The 21,062-nt window shown below is 40.1% G+C and overlaps 1 protein-coding gene across 11 annotated transcripts in view; it reads left to right on the forward strand.

The window, feature by feature from the left end:
• Window positions 1-21,062, forward strand: part of ARVCF (ARVCF delta catenin family member) — a 291,719-nt gene that overhangs the window by 233,955 nt on the left and 36,702 nt on the right. For 10 of the 11 annotated variants that reach the window (XM_052796915.1, XM_052796914.1, XM_052796919.1 and 7 more), the window contains 4 exons: window positions 2,679-2,796; window positions 4,072-4,243; window positions 6,518-6,535; window positions 11,031-11,102. In XM_052796915.1, coding sequence (XP_052652875.1) covers window positions 2,679-2,796; window positions 4,072-4,243; window positions 6,518-6,535; window positions 11,031-11,102 — 380 coding nt within the window. The remainder of the gene's footprint in view (window positions 1-2,678; window positions 2,797-4,071; window positions 4,244-6,517; window positions 6,536-11,030; window positions 11,103-21,062) is intronic. The other variant, XM_052796920.1, reaches the window with a different exon arrangement.

A 21,062-nucleotide genomic window follows, 5' to 3' on the forward strand; every position in this document is an offset into this window, starting at 1 on the left:
AGAGCAGACTCTGAAGCAGGTGCTTAGTCTCCTGAGATCTGTCTTGCCTAGACTTCTGTGGAGAAGAATGTGAGCTAAGCTCTCCAGTAGGTCTGGGTTATAGTTACAGACAAGGAAATGGGTTTTGTTGTTCCATGTTAGATAAATCCTATGGGCTGCAGGAATCTCATTACCCAAGGAGGGAGGACTAGCAGAATCCCAAGAGTTTGGGGTATTTATAGAGCAGATGTTTCTGCATGAGATGCTCATAAGGATACATTTTTCTGATGTTTTAGTTACAACATTAAAACTGCAAAGTTTGATATCTGGATAACTTATTCATAGCATTAATTAGCTATTAATTTGATCCTGGAGAGTTTTCATGCTTATTTATGTGTGATATATGTGGGAATTTTTTCTTGAGGCATTAATTTTCAGTAAATTTTTCTGTAGTCGAAGATATAGCAAGTGATATCAGCAAGCTGCACTCTTACTGATGCACTTTTGTAGTTTCTTTTTCAATTATAACCTTATCAATGTCTACCTTAATATTAATCCTAATACAGATCAAGAAATAAGAAAGCAGGATACAAAATACTATGATGCTGTTGATAACCAAAGCAGTAAAACAAATGTGCTACAAGTGTGGTAGCACAAATGGACCATAGAAAAACCTTTTACGACTGGGCCATGGGGCAAGAAAGGTGTGAAGAATTATTTTTTTTTTCCAAAATTTGATTTTTTTTTTTAAGTCTGCAAGTGTTCCTTACGTATTTTAGCTTTCTATTTCTAAGATTTAATGAGGGAATAAGAAATGTGATGCACAGCTCCAGATAAGACCATTTTTAGTGTGTTTTGTTACCCTCAAGCTTAGTAAGTAATGTTCCCCTTTAATAGATGTGCTTGGAGGTGGAGTTGCTATCGTTTATTGCTAAAACTCCTGAAAGGTATCACAAAGAATTTGAATTCTAATTTCAGTTTCATAAAGACTTTACATTAAAATTCACATTTGGGCTTTTGATACAAAAGGATTAGTGCAACTAGAGATGGAGAAACAGCATGTAGAATTCTCTCTTCCATATATCCTGTGGAATCATATTTTAATATCCACCTTACCTGCTTTGTATCAGCCATTGCTAGAGGTCAGGCTGTGTGTTAGGATTTGGGGAAAGGATTCATTTATCTGTGCATTTCATTTGTGTTCTTAATTGAAAGTTAATGTGCTGTTACAGCAACCAGCTCACAATTAAGCGTCTTCAGATTTTGAGAGGTCTCTGAGAAAATGTGCGTTTTTTTCCTAGTCATCCAATTAACATACCAGCCTGCCTGGGTGATGGGGGGACATGGGAGGGGACCATGATTGATTTGTTAATTACTTGGAGATTGGCAGTCCTTCTAGTTAGTTAAAAAGAAAAATTGGCTGCACGATCCTGATAGCAGAAGGTAATGGTTGTGTCCTGAGCTTTTGAGAGCTAACCTTACACGGGTTTGTGGAGTTCAAAGACCCTGAAAGCTGAAAGGTTGGCTGTGTTGTTGTTGAAATTAGTGTGTTTCAGTGTTGAGAAAACTTTCCATATAGGTTTTGCCTGCGAGCACTATTAAGAATCATTTTGTCACTTCATTCCCGCACCCCCCAAAAAAGAAAAATAAAAATATAAAAAAAAGAGAAGGAGAAAAAAAAAGGTAGCATTTGGATAATTGACTTGAATTTTATTTATTTATTGGGTAACGGCAGGTTGATGCTTATGCAAGGCTGGGCCTTCAATATGTAGTGTGCATGCTTGCTGGACAAGTGAGGCTGTTCATAGCTCCCCTCTAACAATTTCTGCAGTCATTGATATGTGCAACTTCAACAACTCTGAGCAGCCTTTCACTGCTCTGTCTCTCATCTTCTACCTGTGCCATTCTCTTCTGCAATGTTTTGAGAAATTTAAAGCCATATAAACATACTGACTGTTGTCTTTTACTTTCTAAATGTGACTGATCCAGGCTTTGTGCTGAACCTGCTGTACACAGTGTGAAAGGTGGGCTTTAAACATCAAAATGTGGGATTTAAACTGGGTGGCAGTGGCTTCCAGTCAGAAAGCTGGGAATATAGAACATATTTGGTGAACCTTTGAGCAGTCAAGGAGACAGCAGTTGTATATGGTGACTCCCATCTGAACTTCTTTGGAGCAGATAGAGGCCAAAGAAAGTGAAGAAGAATTTTACATAGAGATTGATTAAATAAAATATAGCTTATTCTACACCTGTTTTTAATCTTTTTCATTTTTCAGTTTCTGTGGCCGTGAATACTGCTGAGCAGTCTTGTGATTTTACGTGCTTTTCTTAAGATGGTGATGAAAGTATTTTTCAGATTAAAAGTTCTGGCTTTGAAATTAAATTTTTGCTTTGTGTGTTGTTTGCTCTGAAAACTCCTGTCCAGTTTAAGGTATATCACTGGACTCACCAGCAACTCAGAAAAATGTGTTTGTAGGCACCTCTGTGACTGTGTTCCCTTTTTGTTCAGATTCAGGGAGTTGCAGATGTGCTTTGCCCATATTTTACTGAGTTTTAATAGGTTTGTCAGACTACTTTGCCTCCAAATTGTTCATCCAAGGTAATGAGTTCTTAGTAATTATTGTGGTATAAATCGACGCACCTTCAACTTTATGGTGAAGGTTAGAGGGCTAAATTTTCTTTTAAATCTCTCCTGTTAGGAATGTAAGTTCAGATGGAGCAGAAGCACGCAGAAGACTAAGAGAGTGTGATGGGTTGGTGGATGCCCTCCTTCATGCTCTACAGTCTGCAGTTGGCAAGAAGGATACAGACAATAAGGTAAACTTGAGTATTAAACCTTAATGGATGTTTCCGTTAATTTAGGCTGAAGTGTTGCACTGGGATCTGACTTCTATTTGCTAGTATCAGAAGGGGATTATGCTTGCCTCAGAAAACATAGTAATTATCTTTCTCACCTCTCTGTCATGATATCCATGGTACTACTGATGGGGTATCAGCATGTTGCTGCTATGTTACCTTGTGTGGCTGATGAGGTGAGCAAAGGCAAGTGGTTTTGATAGGTGGGGAGAGTAGTCAATTATTATTGTCAGTGACATTATTGCTATTGTTCTGCATTGTTTAATTGACACACACAAGTGCAATCTCCAAATCAGAATTGAGTCCCATTGTATTGTGCTTTGCACAATACCAGCAAAGGAATCAATTCCCATTTTAAAGACTTTATTCAGCACCATCTCTAAAGACTGTTGTGCTTAGACATTAAGGTATGTCTTCAGACCTGCAGCACTTAGATTGTGGCTTTATTTTTTTAGGTGCAGATTTTGATTAATCTGTTTTTGTTGTCGTCTCATCCTGTGGTGCTTAAAAGCATATTTATATACCCAAGGAAGATAATAAGTTTAACCTGTTTAAAAAAGAAAGAGCATACTATTGCTTTATGACACCAATGAGGCTTGTAAAGCATCGTTATTTTATTCTTTTTGAGTCCCACCGTGTGATGGACTGTACAAGGGAATTACAAGGCCCTGTCACTTAATCAGATAATTTTGGAAGTGGATTTTGTAACCACCTGGTGGTTTCCATTGCAACCTACAGAGCATTGTTCTTGTCAGAACCTGATGTGCTATGGATTAGCTATTACTACAGGATAACGTGTGTTCACCTTGAAATTCTCACAAGGCCTAGGTTTTGACCCAGAGAAAATTTAATAAAATGGCCCCCTTGGGGATTGTAAAGGTTGGAAGAATGAGAGAGAGGCTTGTATTAAAATAAGATCCTTCTGTGATCATTTTCCACTGTGTGTTCGATCTTTTGGTGAATTTTATTCTTTATGTAAGATCAGGTGGTATTTTTGATTAGAGAGTTTTCATTTTGAATGGGTACTATTTATGAAGCACTTCACTTCTGGAAGATTTTAGAACAAGAACGAACCTTAATTTAAGGAGTCTTGACTAAATCTTCCTTGAAAGCTACATTCTTTTCCTGGGGCAGGCGAGCTTTTTTTAAATTCCCCCAAACCCTCCATTGTATAACATAATGGTTTGCAAATAAGAGGGTGCAATACTTGTTATAACATGAATTTCTCTGTAACAGTCTGTGGAGAACTGTGTGTGCATCATGCGGAACCTTTCCTATCACGTCCACAAAGAGGTCCCCGGAGCTGATAAGTACCAAGAACTAGATGCCAGTCAGACTACAAGCATGGGAGGCTCTCAGAAGAAGAAGAAAGACGATGCTGGTTGTTTTGGTGGAAAAAAAGCTAAAGGTATGTGTTGCAGAGAGCTCAGAACTGGACATGGATTTGGGGGTAAATTTTGCAGTGTAGGCCTGCTTTTGCAAGCACGTTCATCATGCTGGTTTAGAACGGTGCAGTTTGTGGAGGTACGTGTTTGTAGTGTCGTGGCATGTGTTCATCTCCGTTGTTGCATTACTACTAGATATTTGGGAATTTTTTCCATGATTGCTATAGTTTTGTTTGGCTTTAAATAGGAGTGGTGCATGCTGACGGATGACACTGCTGTTGGACAAAGGGGGACGTGCTCTGCTTCTCCTCTACATTGCTGTGTTCTTGCATCTGTCAAATCTATGCTAAGTCCACTTGCTTGGCTGTGTAGCATGTGTCACGGCCTCTGGACACCAGGCCAGCATGCATTCATCCGAGTGCATGGTAGTCCTGTCTGTACGTCTTCTATGCTTCCAGTCTCTCACATTTGAAAACTAACTAAAAGCCTACCCTCCCACTCACAAGCAACACATACAACCTCCCAATTCTGTCACTCTTTCAGTAATTTAAATTGCAAACATGATTTTGTAGCTTTTAATTGTCAGTCACTTTTAGACCTGTTCTCTCCTCTGGGGCATGAGTGTTGCAAATGAGTTTCATTACAAGAGAGGATTAATAGTCTCAGTAACCCCCCTTCCGTCTTTCCTTTAGAAAGAGACACTCAAATTATATCCGTTTTCTTTGTTGTTTTAGAGAAATGACTATTCTAGACTGAATTCTGAGATAATTAACTCCATTTTCTGTCTAGGCTCCGTTCTCCTCATTCATGTGTACCCACATCCTGGCTTACTATTTATAGCCAGGTCTAAGGAAGGTTTTGGTCCTGAAGAGCCGATATGGAATTGTTTGAACTTGATGGACTGTGTGCTGCATGTTACTCTTCCTTTGATCTGACCTGTACATGTTATTAAAATGTTACATATTTCCATATGTGCTAGGGAAATCATCACGGTGTGAACTTGCTTTTGCAGACTAGTCTGTCATCAACTAGATTTAAACTGTGTTTAAATAAAAAAAGATACAAAATTGATGTGAATCTTTTAATGACTGGGGGGAAAGCTCAAGAAAGAATTTCACCTGCTTGGCCAGCCTGTTCCCACAGTGAATGACTAAAACTTCAGTGTGATATCCTTTGGAAACCTTGAACATGTGTTGACTCGAGCCTGTTTCCTGCCACTTGCAGTCTCTGTTGTTTTGCTGCTTGAGAGCAACACAGTCAGTGAAAACGTTTTTAGACATAAAAGCTATGAGTGTGCACTGTGGGAGGAGGGGAGTGTGCTGATTGAGAACTGTCATCATCCTCTTGATGACAGTGAAAAGAGAGCGCTCTCAGGTGGCTGTCCTTTGTCAAGTGTCTGCTGGTTTCCTCTGGGGCTGACCTATATATGCCTTCTGTGTCTGTACGCCCTGATAGTTTCTGTTTATCAGCCAAAGCACCTGATCATGTCTTTTTGGACAAATTGGTTTCAAAATCATCTGACACGGAGGACGAACCTGCAGATTTCAGTGAGCAGTGCAGACAGTGACAGCTGGGGTTTGGCTCTGTGTGTTCAGCAGGAAATGACAATTTCCGAAGTGTATTTTAACATACTTTTTCCCCCTTTTTGCAGTGCTCTTTTTAAAGTTTGCTGTTCCCTAGAGGGAAATCAACTGGTAATAATGCTGAGCTCGCAGCTGGTAGTATATAGATCAGAAGGATAGAGGGGGACAGGCAACCGTTGTGTTTAAAAAATAAAAATCCGTTAATAGATGTGCTTTTAAAATCATAAAGAGAAGCTTCCTTTTCTCACCCTTAAATTTATGTGAATACCTTGTTTGAACCTGCCTTAATTTTCTCAGTCTAGGACTTCAAAATAGATCAGTTCTCTCCCCCTCTTCTTCACTTAATCTTGCAGTGTTTCCATGTTTATTTTATTTTATTTCATGGTCATTGATCATAGCATTTCAAACACCTCTGCAAAGGGCTAGTCATCCTTCTGTCCCCTCAATTCTGTAAGCACCTTTTCATCTAATGAAAAGAGGAAGAAAAAAAAGCTGTGCAGAGAAAGATTGGGTTTTTTCAGCAGGAACAAAAGGGAGAAAGTGGCATATCTTGTTTTGGTTTGGTTTTTTAATTGATGAAAGTTCTGTAGTATTCTTGTAATACTCAGGTTTTGAACCTATTCTGTGAAATTGTGCCTCTTTGTGACTGTTCCTTTGTGTTTTCTTCCTTCCTGTAAATTTTTGTTTTTCTTTTGCTGCTTTTCTGGTAATTAGAGGAGTGGTTCAATCAAGGTGAGTCTTTGCAATACTTTCTTTTCATCATCGCCATAATATGCTTTGTTCAGCTTTTACATGCAAGGCTAAGAGCTGAGATCAAGGTCTTGCTCATTCACCTTCTCCTCTGCTTCCCCAGTGCATCCTCCTGTTCATTTCAGTAGGCATGGAAATCCTCTAATTGAGCGAGCATTTGTAGTTTGCTCTTTCCACACTGAGAATAGAAAAGACAAGATTTTATTCGTTCCTGGTGTAAGTGCAGTAAGGGAATTGATTTGCAACTGGCCTTATAACCCTACGAGAGAGGGAGGGAACACCTGTGTGCGAGTTGCCTCACAACCCTGTCATGTCAAAGTACAGCTTTGCTAGCTGGTCTGCGTAGCAGTAGCCATGAAGACTCAGCAGCTTGGATGTGTGTTCTCAGGGATCCTTGGTATTTTGTCTGCTTGGGCACGCATGCCTGGGCTGCTCCGTCTTTATTACTGGCACTCAGACTAGCTAGATGAAGCTACCCCCAGTAAATGCCTCAGGGGATATGCCCTTCAGTTTCTCATCCTAGCACGATAAGTAAAATTGCAATTGGAATACACAAGAGTGAGGCTAAAGTTTGCCTCTCTACCTTCTAGGCTGGGAAGTTGTTAGGCTGTGAGTGCCCTAGAGACTTCCACTGTGTTACTGAGACTGATTCAGGGGTAAAGGCAGGGTCATTTTCAGTTTGTGACACTTGCTTCAGATCAGTGAGTTCTGGAGGGTTGAGCCAAAGGAGAAATGTTGGAAGGGGGGAAAAAAAAAAAAGAAAAACAACCCAGCAATCCTAATTGCTCCACCCAATAAATGATGCTCGGTAGTGTTCTGTGAGATGCTGCTTTCAGACTATGACTGGTGAGCCTGTGGAGGATGGACATGTTGGCAAGACAGAGCGCAGCCCTTGCTTTCTGTCACTCCACTGCAGTCTAGTTCAGTGGGTGTATTAACAAGCACAGCATTGACTGTTGGGGGTGGAGGGGTGGGCAAGGGGAGGTTGTTGTGAAGAATCTCTTTCCCTTCAACTTTTTTTATGTTAACCAGAAGGAAAGCGTTTGGGAATTAATCCTTCAGCAAAAATGATCTAGCTGAATAGCTGTTTTGATTATCCAGTAAAGCAAAACGACATTTGAGGAAGATCAACAACAACATTAGTGGTTAATAATGCTGGGTCACACTTCAAAGTCTGTACTGAGTTTCCGACAGATTGAAAATGCCAAAGGTCATATTTTCGTTGTTTCTTACATAATGAAAAGTAGTGGGGGGAGAGGGAAAGAATTTTAATCCCACTGTTTCAGAGACTGTAAATTGCATCTTGCACAAGCAAGTCTCATGTCAGGCAGTTTTCCCAAACCAGAGTGCTGTGCCAATTCCTACAGCCAGGTCTCATAAAACAGACCTTTCAGCAGGCATGTTCAAAGCTGTCTGTCTCTTGGCAAAGTTTGGAGCCATGCTTCTGATCCAACAGCATCGTCTCTTCTCTGGCATACCTCGGGCTGGAAAACTTGGAGAGCAGGGAGATGCACAGAAGGGCAGAAATTGAGATGTACAAAACCAGAGTATTAAACTTCTTTTCTACTGCTAGTGTGGTCATTTCAGCATCCCTGTGCACTAGCATTACTGACAGGCTTGAGTGACAGAGGGAAGTGTTCAGAGCTACAGAAGCTGGCAGTGAAGCTGGTTTTCTCTGATATTGATCAGGCCAGGGAATGGCGGAGAGGTTTGTAATTGGTAGGCTCCTGAACCTGCTAAATTTGGTCACCTTTTTAGAAACTGCAAACCAGTATTTGTGGGTCCTGTAAAAATAAAATGGGAAAAATACCAGCTGGGCTGCAGATTGAAACCTTTGCCATCTAGATGGATTTCTTTTGGAGTCTTCTTACAGCTTTGTCACCTTCTCTCTATAGGAAAGCCCTGGAAAATGTAGGTGCTTCAGGTATTTCTGAACCTGGCCCTTGCTCAACTTGATTAAGCAAGTAATTTGCAGAGTTGAAATCCCCTTGGTCAGAGCTCTGTGCTCTGAATTGCTTCCATTAGTGAACAGCTGGCAGCTTCTGGTTTGAACAGATGTGGTTTTGCCTGTGAGGTGGGTTAGTTTCTCAGAGGGCTGAGAGACAAAATAGCAAAGGCTTCATAGAAGACGGCCAGTATTTGCAGTCTGGCCCAGAAATTGGAAGACAGTGACTGAAAATCACAGAGCACGGGTGGGGTGTGCTGTCTTAATGAAAGATGGTTTAGTAAACAGGCAGCTGCTTCTCCATTGCCAGCTCAAAAGACGTAGCAGCCAACACTGCTCTCCTGGCCAATCTCTTCCTTAAAAAGTTGTGCCCAAATACATAGTGCTTACTAAATGTTGCACTAGAAAGAAGGGAACTCTTACTGTGCTATCTCAAACCCCAACCTTTAAATTAGAGAGAGAACTTCTGAAATGAGTAGTCATGTTGAATAAGGTCTGGCTCTTGGAGTAAATGTTCTGAGGTTTAAACTAGCTAATACCAGAGACATGAAATTCGGGGTCATGTGAAAAAACAGTTTGTCCTACTTGTAGATAAGAGTCACATTTATTGGACTGCCTTAAGTCTGTAATCTTTCCTAAACACTGACTGACTTCCTTCAATGCTTTTTTTTTTTGCCTTTTTTTTTTTTTTTTTCCTCCTCCCTCTGCCCTGCTTTTTCCTGTCAATGCTCTAAGGGTCAAAAAGGGTTTGCAGCCAGTGACTAGGTTCAGCTGCCATTATGAAATGCAATGTCCTTTGGTGATGCGCAGCATTTTTTCTTTCTGGTATTTGGTTCCCAAGCAACATGTTTCTTGTTCTTTCATGGAGCAAAAACTTGAGGGAAGGCTGTAAAGTGCAGCCTAATTCCTGTCCCTTCCTTTAGAAAAGATACCTTTCAAAGGAGTGGCATGGTATCTGGCTGCATAACCTTTTGGCAGCTTAGATAGGCTTTTTCATACTGTAGTTAAGCAAATTACTTCAGATGAACAGACCTTCTAGATGCATGTTTTGTTTTGCACAGTAGTTAAAGTTGGCTGGTATTCTGTGTTGGCATTTCAAAACAAAAGTGTGTAATATTTCCAAAGAAAGGGAGGGGATGGAATACTACCTTAAGGTTGTTGGTTTGGGTTTTTTTTTTTCCCTCTTGATGTTATTTCTAAATATTCGTATTGGTATTTAAAAGCTCTATTTCTTCTCTATATAGTACTGCATATGTTTATGCTTTCCTCCTTTCAAGAGGAAAGGTAGAGCCCATTGAATTCACTGTGCAGAAGCTGTACTGGCTCCCTGCTATAACAGGGCAGGTATTGGCCTTTCCCATTTTGTGACCTATTCCCAGTCAAGAGTCAGACTAATCTCCGTGTTACATTTTCAAGGACCATTTTCCTGTTTGCTTTTAAGAATCCTGACTAGTGGAGCTTTCAGCCCTTCCTGTAAACCTCCATTAACAGCCTGGTAAAGTCCCTGTTCAGAAGCCACCTCTAGCAGCTTAAATTGTGTTGTTCTGAATTCATCCCGTTGCACCTGCCTTCCCTGCTCTTGAGGGAGAGGGACTAAATAACTTAATTCCCTGCCCCCCCCTTCCCCCCCAAATAATTTGGGAAAGCTAAATTGTACACTGCTGTCGTCAGAAGCCGTGCAGATTGCTGCCCTTCCTTATCTCTCTCTCTGCTGTCAGTACCTCTCCGATGGCAAGGTGCCTGCTTATCCCCCAGCATCCAAGTGGGTTTTCCCAAGGCAGTGTGTCTCCTTGGGGGGAGAAGAGGGAATGAAAGTTAACCCTTTCCTCCCCAGCTGTTTACATAACCTTGAATTCCCAACCTAACTAAAACTAAAATCCAGGTTTTGTTCTTCTTTCTATGAAGGATTGTATAAATTAAAGCTGATGCAGTGGTTTGAAACTGTCTCTTAGTGAAAGTATGGAATTATTTCCATTACTTTATAATAAATAGTCAAAATGTCACTTTATTGATTAAAGGGCAATTCAAGGTTAAGTTGTTGCCTGCTATCTGTACAATATATTAAATCTAGGCCTTCCTGCCTGATAGTCACAATGAGAATAGAGGCTGCAAAGCAAGCCTGTTGTTTTTTGCTCTGCTGCTCAGTTTCTGCTTCAGCTCCAGGTCAAAATTCCTCTGTGAAAAAACCTGAGTAAATACTGGGCTTCTGAGGGAGGGGCATAGCTTTGCCAGGAAGGGAAATGGCACAGTTTTCCAAGATCTTAAGCACTCTTAAGACCCACTGAAATGCTAGTGTTAAGCATGTTTGTGGATTAACCTGAAGGTAGCAAGGATTTTTGTCCCTAAATTGCTCATGCTAAAACCACAGCTATGCAGCTGGATTGCAAGTCAGATATGTACAAATATGGGTAATAGTCTGTGATTTATATTCTTAGTCTGTATCTTCTTTCATCTTGTAGATGCACATGACAGTAACTTACCTGTCAGTATGCTGACAGTCTTTTCCATCTGTTGTCTTATTTTTTTGCACAGGAAAGAAGAATGGAGATTTGGACAGGAATTTTGATACACTTGATTTGCCTAAGCGATCTGAAGCAGCAAAAGGTAATGCTAATGTTTGTGCTTTTGGAAATAACAGGTAGCCTGGGAGCTGGAGGCTCTTAAAGGGACTTGAGACGCGAGCATATCGGGCTGATCTCTTTCTTTTGTATTCAGTTAATTGAAATAATGGATGTGTCAGTGCTTGTTGTTATCTAGTATTCAATACTGGATATAACCAGCTTTTATATAAAGCTGCTGAATTGGTGGAATCTTGTAGAAGCCCATCTGATTTGGTGTTAGGTGATTGTAACTCCACAGAGGGGTGGATGCATGCTCTCTTCCTTTACAACTCCATTTGCAAATCGTCTGCTCTAGATGTGAATGTAAGGAGTTATGAAATGCATTAGGTGAGTGTACTTACCACTAACCTTTTCCCTTCCCTGGCACCTCTGTAGTTCTTCAGTGTTCTGATGCATTGGAGAGTGACGGCAGGGAATGAGTTCAGTTTTTTTGTCTTTACTGGTAGTCTTCTCCTGAATACGGTGTTCCTCCCTGCCTGTAGTGAGTAGTACTTGTAGTTTTCCAAAATCGGGAGGTTCACAGAAAAATTCTTCTGCATTGTGCTTTTGTATTTCAGCTCTGGCAGAGGTGAAATCTTTCACAAACAATCTGCATTCTCTTCCTGCATGCGTGGTACTCCTTTTAATTGGAAATTAGCAGACGATTTGGGATCTCATCAGACTTCTTACCGCATTGGATGGTGTTCTGAGAGTTGCGCAAGTTTTCATTTGAAGTGCGTGCAATGTCATTGCAAAGATTCAGCCATTGTCATGGCAACTGCTGCGGTGCCCCCCTGTCAACCTAGCCTTGCAGGAAAAGGTCTCCCATAGCACCCTCACCTTAATGATCTGTGAATACCCAGAACTACCTGAGTATTCTTCAGAAGGAAAATCTTAAACTTTTCCTGCATCGCTTGTACAATTTCGAAGAGTATGAAGAAACAGTGTGACTCAATGGAGAGATCCCTGGACTTGGGATACCTGAATTATGCTACTTTGGTGACCTTGATCAAATCAACTAATTTGTGCTTCAGTTTCCTTACTGTTAACTGGGGGCAGCAACAGAGGCCATATCTAACATCCTTAGAGATGTACTGATAGTCAGTAATGGTATAATAATTATACATGTAAAGTGCTGCACTCTCACTTAAATTCATGGGCAGTAAAGCTCTGATTGATGATATGCAAACTAATCCTAATATATAGATGGATTTAATCTATTTACAGACACCCTTTACAATAGGTACAGTTTCTAGGCTAATGTCTAAACACAAAATTTCATTTGGTGCGTTATTGCACAAGATACTAACACACCTCTTAGAAGGTGCAATGTCATCCTATTCAGAGAGCTGCAGGAAACTTCTCCTAACCAACCTTTACATTAATGCCATCAGTTCAGGTTTAGGCGTTGATTACATTGCAGAGCATGGAGACGTCTTAAGGATGCAGAAAAAGAAAGGAACACAAAATATAGCAAGGGCTTCAGCACTTCCGTTCCTTTCTGAATTGGAATGTAGGTGCCACTAAAGGGAAAAGATGGAAATCAAGGATTTATGCAAAGAAATGGATCTTGCATAACTTTCTTTAAGATAAAAATCTTTCATGTGGCTCTGTTAATGGTAGAAGTGTTGTGGCATATCTGATGGGAGACATGTCTGTCTCTGAGCCTACACAGCTCTTTATTATATTCAATTGCTAGAAATCACACACTCTTGAAGAGGTTTTGTTTGATAATTTCGAGATTAGAATAGATTTTAGTCTGACTACATATCTCATGCTAGATTAGGTCAGGAGATTAATCCCACAGAATTTTGAAAGAAGCCCTTTGACATGGAAAAAGGCGTGAGAAACTATTCACTTGTGTGCTAAGAGTAAAAAATAAATTCAGTGATGCATTTTTGTTCACTTCTTTAGTAGTAGTTTCCTGCTAAGCATCTAGTTTACATGAGAGTTCCTGGATATTAAAGGTTCTAACAAGATTGCTAGGACTTTGAATTTTTTGGTAAGATAAGAAAAATAAAATTGCAGTTTTAAAGCCCTTAAAAGCTCTGGTCAGATCTATGCCATAGAGTATAATTGGCTCTGATGAGATCAGCTCTCAGCTGAAGCAGAACCTCGTTACTAAGATTGAAAAATCACGCAAGTTTTAATGATCAAAAGCACTCAGTTTGAGTGACACAATGAAGTGCTATTTCAAAAATCAACAATTATAGATTAATCTCTTTCATGTATTATTAAAGCCATATTAAAGTGAGTTTTCAGCTGGAATCTTTGCGGGCAAATGAAACTGCAGTAATAAGATTTGTTCGTGCAATGCAGCAAACAAACATTGCAGTAGTTAACAAATACTGGGATGCAGTGTTGTTAAGTTTCCTGTAATCTTATAGGCAACATCCATGGTGCTTATCTGGTGGATCTAAAGATGAGGTTTCAAGAACCTGACATCACAATTTCCCTATAAAATATTCTTAGGTATGATCACTGAGCTTAATTGATAGCGTGCTTATGGTCGCTTCAAAAACTGCGAACTAGAAGCAGTGGACTAGTTCAGACCTATTTCCTATCATCTCTGGAAACTTCGCTTGGTCTCCAAATAACTTTAATTGCAGGAATCTGCCTATCCTGTAGCTGAACATCGTAAAACCAGAACCTTCTGTAGTTGGGGGGAGGGTATGGGTTAGTGTCTGTGTGGGAAGCAGAGGTTTTCTCAGTCTTGTTCAAGAGAGCTTAGGAACACGTTCATATCCTCAACAGTCCAAAGGGTCTTGTGAGTTATTACCTAGTTTAAATGGGGGGGGGGGTGATTCTGGAATTTGTGTGTTCTGAAGAGGAATGGATGAATGAAGGCGATTCTTTTTTTCAAAGTGATGAACTAGTCTCCTTTTCTTCTGATTGCTCTTGGTTTTTTAATGGAAATCAGATTTTGCTGCAGCACAGCATTTGAGCAGCCCTGAAACCATTTCTAAGCCTTTAATAATTTTATGTGCTAGGCATTCTGGAAGGGGAAAGCTTCCAGTTCAGGGTTGTTATCTGTGGTAAACTGGATAATGTCAGATAGGAGAACTTGCAGTGCTTTCAGAAGCTGTCTCATCTGATATTAAAAAATAAATATATGTACTCTGGCAGTGTCCAGCGTACTGCTGTCCTCATGAGGAAAGATTGTGGAAGAGAAGCTTCTTGTTTTCTTTTTGTTGAAAGGAGCATATTTTTTTTCTGACAAAGAGGGAGAGAGAGGATACATTTTGGGGGGAAGTAATAAGAGCTTGCATAGAGCTATATGAGAAGAGGACAGCACTGACAAGAAATTATGAATGCTGTCCTCAGGACCTTGCTAAATTTAGTACTTTCAAAAACTGCTGCTTCAGGGGTGGGGGGTGGGGGGCTAGGGGTAAGTCTTGCTGAAATCCCTTCCCCAATATAAAGTAGGTCACTGATAGTGGTGTTGGCTGTCTCCTCTGCAGCATGTTCTTTTCTGCACTACCACAGTGTAAATGCTGATTTCTCCTGTGTACACGTTAAATACATAGCATAGTACAATTCCTTTGCTTTGTTCACAGAGTCCTTATTTCTGAGCAGGAATAGTGACAGGAGGCTCGTGCATTGGGGGAAAGATAGGATTAATCATATCTGTGCAGTGGAAAGCAGTGTCTCAGATGGCAGACCGTGCAATAAGGTTTTCTGAAAAGAATTAGCATTGATATGTGTCAGGCCTCTGAAGATGTTATAAAAGTTGTAACATTTAATCCTCCTGATGTGAAGGTGTTGGATTGTCCACCTCCGTTCATCAGTGCTGGAACATGGGAGGGGAAAGTCCAGAAGAGCAAAACAGCTTTTTATATGGAATCAGCGGGTCATCCCTAATTAAATCCAGACCTCTGTGCTATTTGGTTTAAGCAAATCTCGTGGCTTCTTGTTGATGCACACTTACATCTAATGGCATAAAGTAGGTGCTCTAAGGTGCTTTGGGTGTTGAAGTTCAACTATGATTTCAGTTTATCTCATTAGGGAGTTGAAAGTCTTCAGCCATAAGATGTGCAGGTACATTTCAGCCTGGTGGATGAGCTAACTCATTCTCTCCCTTAAATCAGTTATTAAAGTGGTTATTAATTTATCTTTTCCACTTTGATTATTTAAGCTTACTTCCATTTTAATGGGAACATAAGTTTAGGAGAGAATTGAGCAGAAATACTGAACTAGTGCTAAAGCTGCTTATAGTTGAACGTGTCTTTTGTTACAGCAGGGACCTCACAGAAAAGCTGAATTTATTTGAAAGCTCAGGCTGCTGACCAGGCTAAGTGTACACACAAAGCTATGTAGGTAGGGAATGAGATTTTGGGTGAACTTGTCAGCAGGTGAATTTCTTCTTTCTCCATTATCTGAAATCCCCAGTTGCTTTCCATGTAGCCTGATGATGATGATAGATTTTTCTGTTCCAGAAGGTGAGTGTTTAAATTCACTTATAAATCTTTGTGTTACTGCTTCAGGAAATTAGACTTCCTGGCACTGTCAGGGTAATGACTTTAACTTAGTAGATTACAAAAATGCTGGCAATTTGTCTTCAGCTAAAGGCAACATGTAGTGGGGGGAGAGAGAAACTTCACTGAAGCCTTACTCTGACTTTAGGTTTGTAATTAAGATTAGCTGCTGTTCTCATTTCACTGCTGTTTTAATTTGCTTTCTTTAAATCTTTACAAGTTGACTCAAGCACTCACCTGCCCTTTCCAACTCCCTTCAATCATTAATTTTGATTGTTGTATTGTGAATAAGTGAGTAGAACTGATTGATTAATGGAATCATCCACACCCCTCCTGTGCCTGCTAGTGGATATTGAGGGACTGGGAAGATCTCCTCTGTGAGAGCAAGTAACGTGTTCTTGTATTAATGTCTTTTAAGTATTTCATGCATGTTGTTGAGAATTCTATCAGAATTATTAAGTATCTCTTATTTCTGTTGCTTTACTAAGCAGAGTGTTCATTTTGGTCCCGTGTGTTTTTCATAATTTACAAAGCAGTGAAAGATATCTCATCTATCTTCCAATGCTTTGAGTCAGAGAAAATTTATTGCCTTGAATAGGAAAATTCCCATACGGAGCCTGCCCTTGCCAAACTTTCTCCAGCCCGGTACCTGCAAATTCTCATTCTTCTTCCCAACATCTGCAAGGAATTCAGAGCAGGCACCTGTGGATTTTTCCTTTCTAGCGTACACACTCTTTCCACAGCTGACTGCTAATTGTTCTGGAATACTCTGCTTTTATTGTCATAATCTTCTGCAATTCTTATGTTGAGCCACTTCTTTGTTTAAAGCGGATTTGATATATGCCAGTAGGTTGCTTCCTGGCCTGCTGAGCTGTGCTCTACAGGTGGAAACTCTTTTATTTGTGATCTTTATGGACCTGTTAAATTTGATTATGTAGAATATAAATTGTAAGTTTAGGGCTAATCTGGAGGGTTTGAAAAATCATATGGGGAGATGCAGCTGGAATGTGAATTGGAGGTCCAGGAGTACTGTTATGTCTTTTGTTTCTGCCCTAACATATCTTCCAATGAAGATAATGAGTCTGAAATAGCTTCTTGTTCTTAGCATGACAACTCAAGCAGTTTGAACTAATACCAAGTGTATTATAGAACAATGATTATTTTCATTACAAGTAGACTGGCCTAAGCCTGTAAGAGTTGTAGCTGATATTGACACACTGTGACACCTTCTGTGTTTTAATGATGTGTGCATTTCTTGCACGAGTCGGATATGGAGAGGGTTTAATGGTTACTCAGCATGGATTTTAAATGGAGTGCAAAATTCTGTCACCAATAGTTAACTTGAATGAAACTTCCTTAAAACAGAAAATCATTCCCATAGGAGTGTTGTTCTTTTTACAGAGGTTTGTTTGGTTTGTTGTTTGTTTTTTGTTTTTTTTTTTTACAGTTTACAGACAACACAAGTTCTCTGTACATTCCAGATGAGGTGAGCAGTGATGGGTGGTGGTGACTCATCTGCAGAGAAGGTGTTTTTCTTTGACTTCTGTCTCAGTCCAAGTCCCAGTACCTACTCCAGAGTACCTAAAAGGAAACTTGCTGTAGGATTGTACCTGATTAGAAATGTTTTGCAGTTCTTGCTTGAGAAGTTTTATGCAGGCCAACAAGGCAGGAAAAGGAATGAGTAGAAGGGTCTGCCTTGCTTTTCAGGGACAGCCAACTTTGAATACTGTTGAATAAACACTGCTTCATTGTCATGATGTTCCCTGTCACTAGCTATTCTCAGTTCTTGCTGCCTGTTGCCAGGATCCGTTGTTTCTTTATGGTAGATTTGTGTCATACCCATGCAGAGCTGCTGGACTTCTTTGCTAAAGCAGTCCAAGTAGTTAGTGATTCACAGTCTTGTCTTGTGATAAGCTCACCTTGCTGCACAGATGTTGCATAAAATAAATCATTAGCACAATTCTTAAGGGTTGTTCCTTCCTTGTTGCTTTTGCGCAGGTAGTAAGCCTTGAACAGCTTGGCCTTTGAAGGATGTTGTCCATGAAACGACCTCTGTTTCCTTCTACATAACTCAGTGGCATAAGATTTAAAAAAGCCAAAACAAACCCTGCCTGTTTTTAACAGGTATTGAACTAGCTGAGCAGTTAAAGCAGCAGATTTTCCCCAGATAGCGTGTTTTACCTACAGGTACTCCTGGCGAGAGATTGTCATGCAATGCGTTAAACAGCAGCAACTAGACAAAGTCTTTTGGGCTTTTGTCTTGGTGCATGCTGGTGGAACAGGACTTTGGCAAACATGTAAAGGGCACAGTTACGCTTTTGTATTGCATTATATTGCTAGAATTTGGATTTAATAAAACAAAGTCCTCTGTTGTGTAGGAGTCAGCAAACCGTTGCAGGGGGAGGTAAATTACATCACTGAACATCACCAAGTGTCCAAGTTTCTCTAACGGTCTGCTTATGTTACTATTCATTTGTAGGCGAGATGTGGTTTTCTTCAAGTGCTATATCCTTCTAGCTCTCTCTTAACATACAGGTGACTTAAGTGATGGTTGTAGTTAAGTAGTTACCTAGGTATGGCATTGTTTGTCAACCACTAGGTATATTTGTTACCCACCAACGTATGCATGCATTTTCTTGAGGTGGAAGATGCGTGTCTGCCTTATCTGTAGTTTTACTGTCATCATTGGTGGGTGTGGTCACTTGCATTCATGTAGACATTTAATATTGTATATTCATCGTAGTTATTTTTGCAGGATTATTCAAATATCAGTAAGGACTTGCCGTTCAACCTTGCGTTTCTCAAGTGTGTGTTACCTTTCCAAATTCTGCCAGTAATTCTTTTCCCTTGTTAATACACTTCTATCCTTCAACATTCTTACTTTAGAGACTGTGAGGAAACAAATATTTTTCTGGGAGAAATACTAATGATATGACTGAAACCCTACACAGCAACTGTGTACAGTAGTGCTGCTGAGACCCTCACAGCTCTGCTGTGTGGGGTTTAGTTATTCCACCAAATCATGTGAGAGGAATTTGAGACCATTACAGGACCAGCTCTTATTCTGGTATCATCTGTCTGCTCAGGAATGTGAAGAATAGTTTTGGCTTTGCGTTCTGGTAATTGCTACCATGTTTGTCAAATCGTTGCGCGCTCACTTCTGAGAATGCCTCAACATTGCAGCTCTGAGCTGTGCTTTCCAGTCCCTTGCTATGTCCATAGGGACATCCAGGCAAAAATTTTATTTACAGATGAGACAGTCTAGATTCCTGGTAGAGGTGAAATGGCATCTGTGGAACAGAAGAGCTCTTGCAGCTGTAGTAGGGGGAAACACAATGTTTGTGTGACTAGACTATCCTATAAATTGCCCAGTTAAGAGAGATTTACTTCTGTGTCAGGAAGATTGAGTTGGGAACTTGAAGAGTTCTGCTACATGGAGGATATGTAACCAATGTAAACTGGAGAAGAAATTTCAACTGTGATAGTTAAATGCCACTAACACCTCCCCACCCCCAGTATGGACACTTCATAGTGTGAATGTCTTTTTCAGTTTTAGGTTATGTAGCTTTGAAGTTTAAGCTGAGGGAGCAGTGGGAAACAACTGCTGGGAAGGGGAGGTAGGAGGAGCAATTGTAGTGATAGGAGAATTTCATTCAGCTCTATATTTATTTATACAGAGTTGAGACTATGAAGCTCTTCATGAAATCATAAGATGGTTGTTCTTGTCCATCACTTCTTGGCTCTGCTACAATTTGATTGCCTGTAGAGCTCTTCTTTTTCCCTTTGTCTTTTACCTCTGTCTTAACAGCTAGAGGTCACATGCAAGATGAGTGAGGAAGGCAGCTTGCTTTCTGAATTGTTTCAAACTCTTCCATCTGAATTAGAAGAATCTGACTTACCTCTAAGGTACTCTGGTTATCCTGGAAATAGTGAATGAACATCCACAACTATTCCTCCTTTTTATCCTTCTCTTGCATTCTTGAATGTTCAGTCTTCCTCAGTGCATGGAGGAGAAAAGCTCACAGTTGGAGACAAGATTCTCCCTCTCCACCTTTAGGTCCTTTCACCTGTGGCTCTTACGGGACTATAAAATAACTCTGGTAGTCAGCTTGCAGCTCCTTCTTGCCTGAGGCTGACACCCAAGAATATAGATCTATTCTAATAACTAGCAGTATCTTCAAAAGACAAGAATCCCAGGTGGTAAATTCCCTTTCCAACTTGATGTGAATTTGTGGCCAAGTTATAAATGCATAGAAAATGAGACTTATGCATGTGGTTATAACATCTTAAACTAGAACAGCCTATATATACTTGCATAATAAAGTAGCCTATGAAAAACTAAACAGCAGGAACTCCACTCAAGCATGTGGTAATTACAGCAGCTACTGAGGAGATGGAGTGATCTGGAGCTTCAGCAAAAGACAGAGCTGGAAGTAAGAAAGTCTCATTTTCACATTCCAGCATTGCTACCGACTTGCTGAGCGGCCTTAGGCAACTTAATTGCATTCAGATGCCAGGGCTATAGTGAACTTGTTCATGAAGTGTCTGCTACTTCCACTGCCTTCACTAGAAAAATTACTGGTTTTGTTACTGCTGCTGTGATAACCAGTGCACATGGAGTGTACATGATACCTTTGTGAAAACAGCGAAATTCTGCCAAAGTATTGTGTATCGCAACTGTTGCTAGCACCACAGTGATAGAAAAATTAAATAAAAACACAATTTGTGTTAAAGGTGGATGGTAGTTGCTTGCCCCAATGGGATATTGTGCGAATGGACTGAGGAGTTCATGTTGTAGAGAGTGTTTTGAAAATATGTAATACTGTGAATTACTTTGTATTCTCGCTATGCATATTACACTTACTGTGTATTTTTATGGAGAAGTTCAGCTGTATTATTTATGATGCTCTGTATAGATAGGTATATACAGAAACCAATACATAACTTGAGACCTTGGCAAGTTTTACAGCCCAGCTACAACATTTACTTTAGTTATAGCAAGTTGTGCTCTCTGGCAATGCAGGACCTTAACCATTTAACCACTGATGGGATTTTCATGTCCTTTATACTTGGCTAACATATCTCATGATAAAATAGTTAATGTTGGAAAGTGATAGTTGTCAGTCATATTTTTTTTCTTTTCACAGACTTCCCTGTGCTGTTTGCCCCACCTAAGAATGGTTAATACTCTTCTTTCCCCACCCTTCAGTTTGTGTGTATGTTTTTGCATGTCTCATTTAGCATTTCTATTCTACAAGCAATTCTAATTGTTACTTTAAAATAGAGTGCCTGTTATTATGGAGCATAGCTCATTATACAGATGCTGCTCAAGGACTGTTTGGAAAATGATAATGTGCCAAGAAAGTCTGCCAGGAATAAAGGGAGGAGTTGGTAGGGAGGTGCTTATCCCACATAACTGTAACTGCTTCAGTCTAAGGACTTGGTCACTGCAGTGAAAAACTCCATCCATCCATCCATCCAATCACTGT

The sequence above is a fragment of the Harpia harpyja genome, chromosome 9 (assembly GCF_026419915.1).
Source record: "Harpia harpyja isolate bHarHar1 chromosome 9, bHarHar1 primary haplotype, whole genome shotgun sequence".
Lineage (NCBI taxonomy): Eukaryota > Metazoa > Chordata > Aves > Accipitriformes > Accipitridae > Harpia > Harpia harpyja.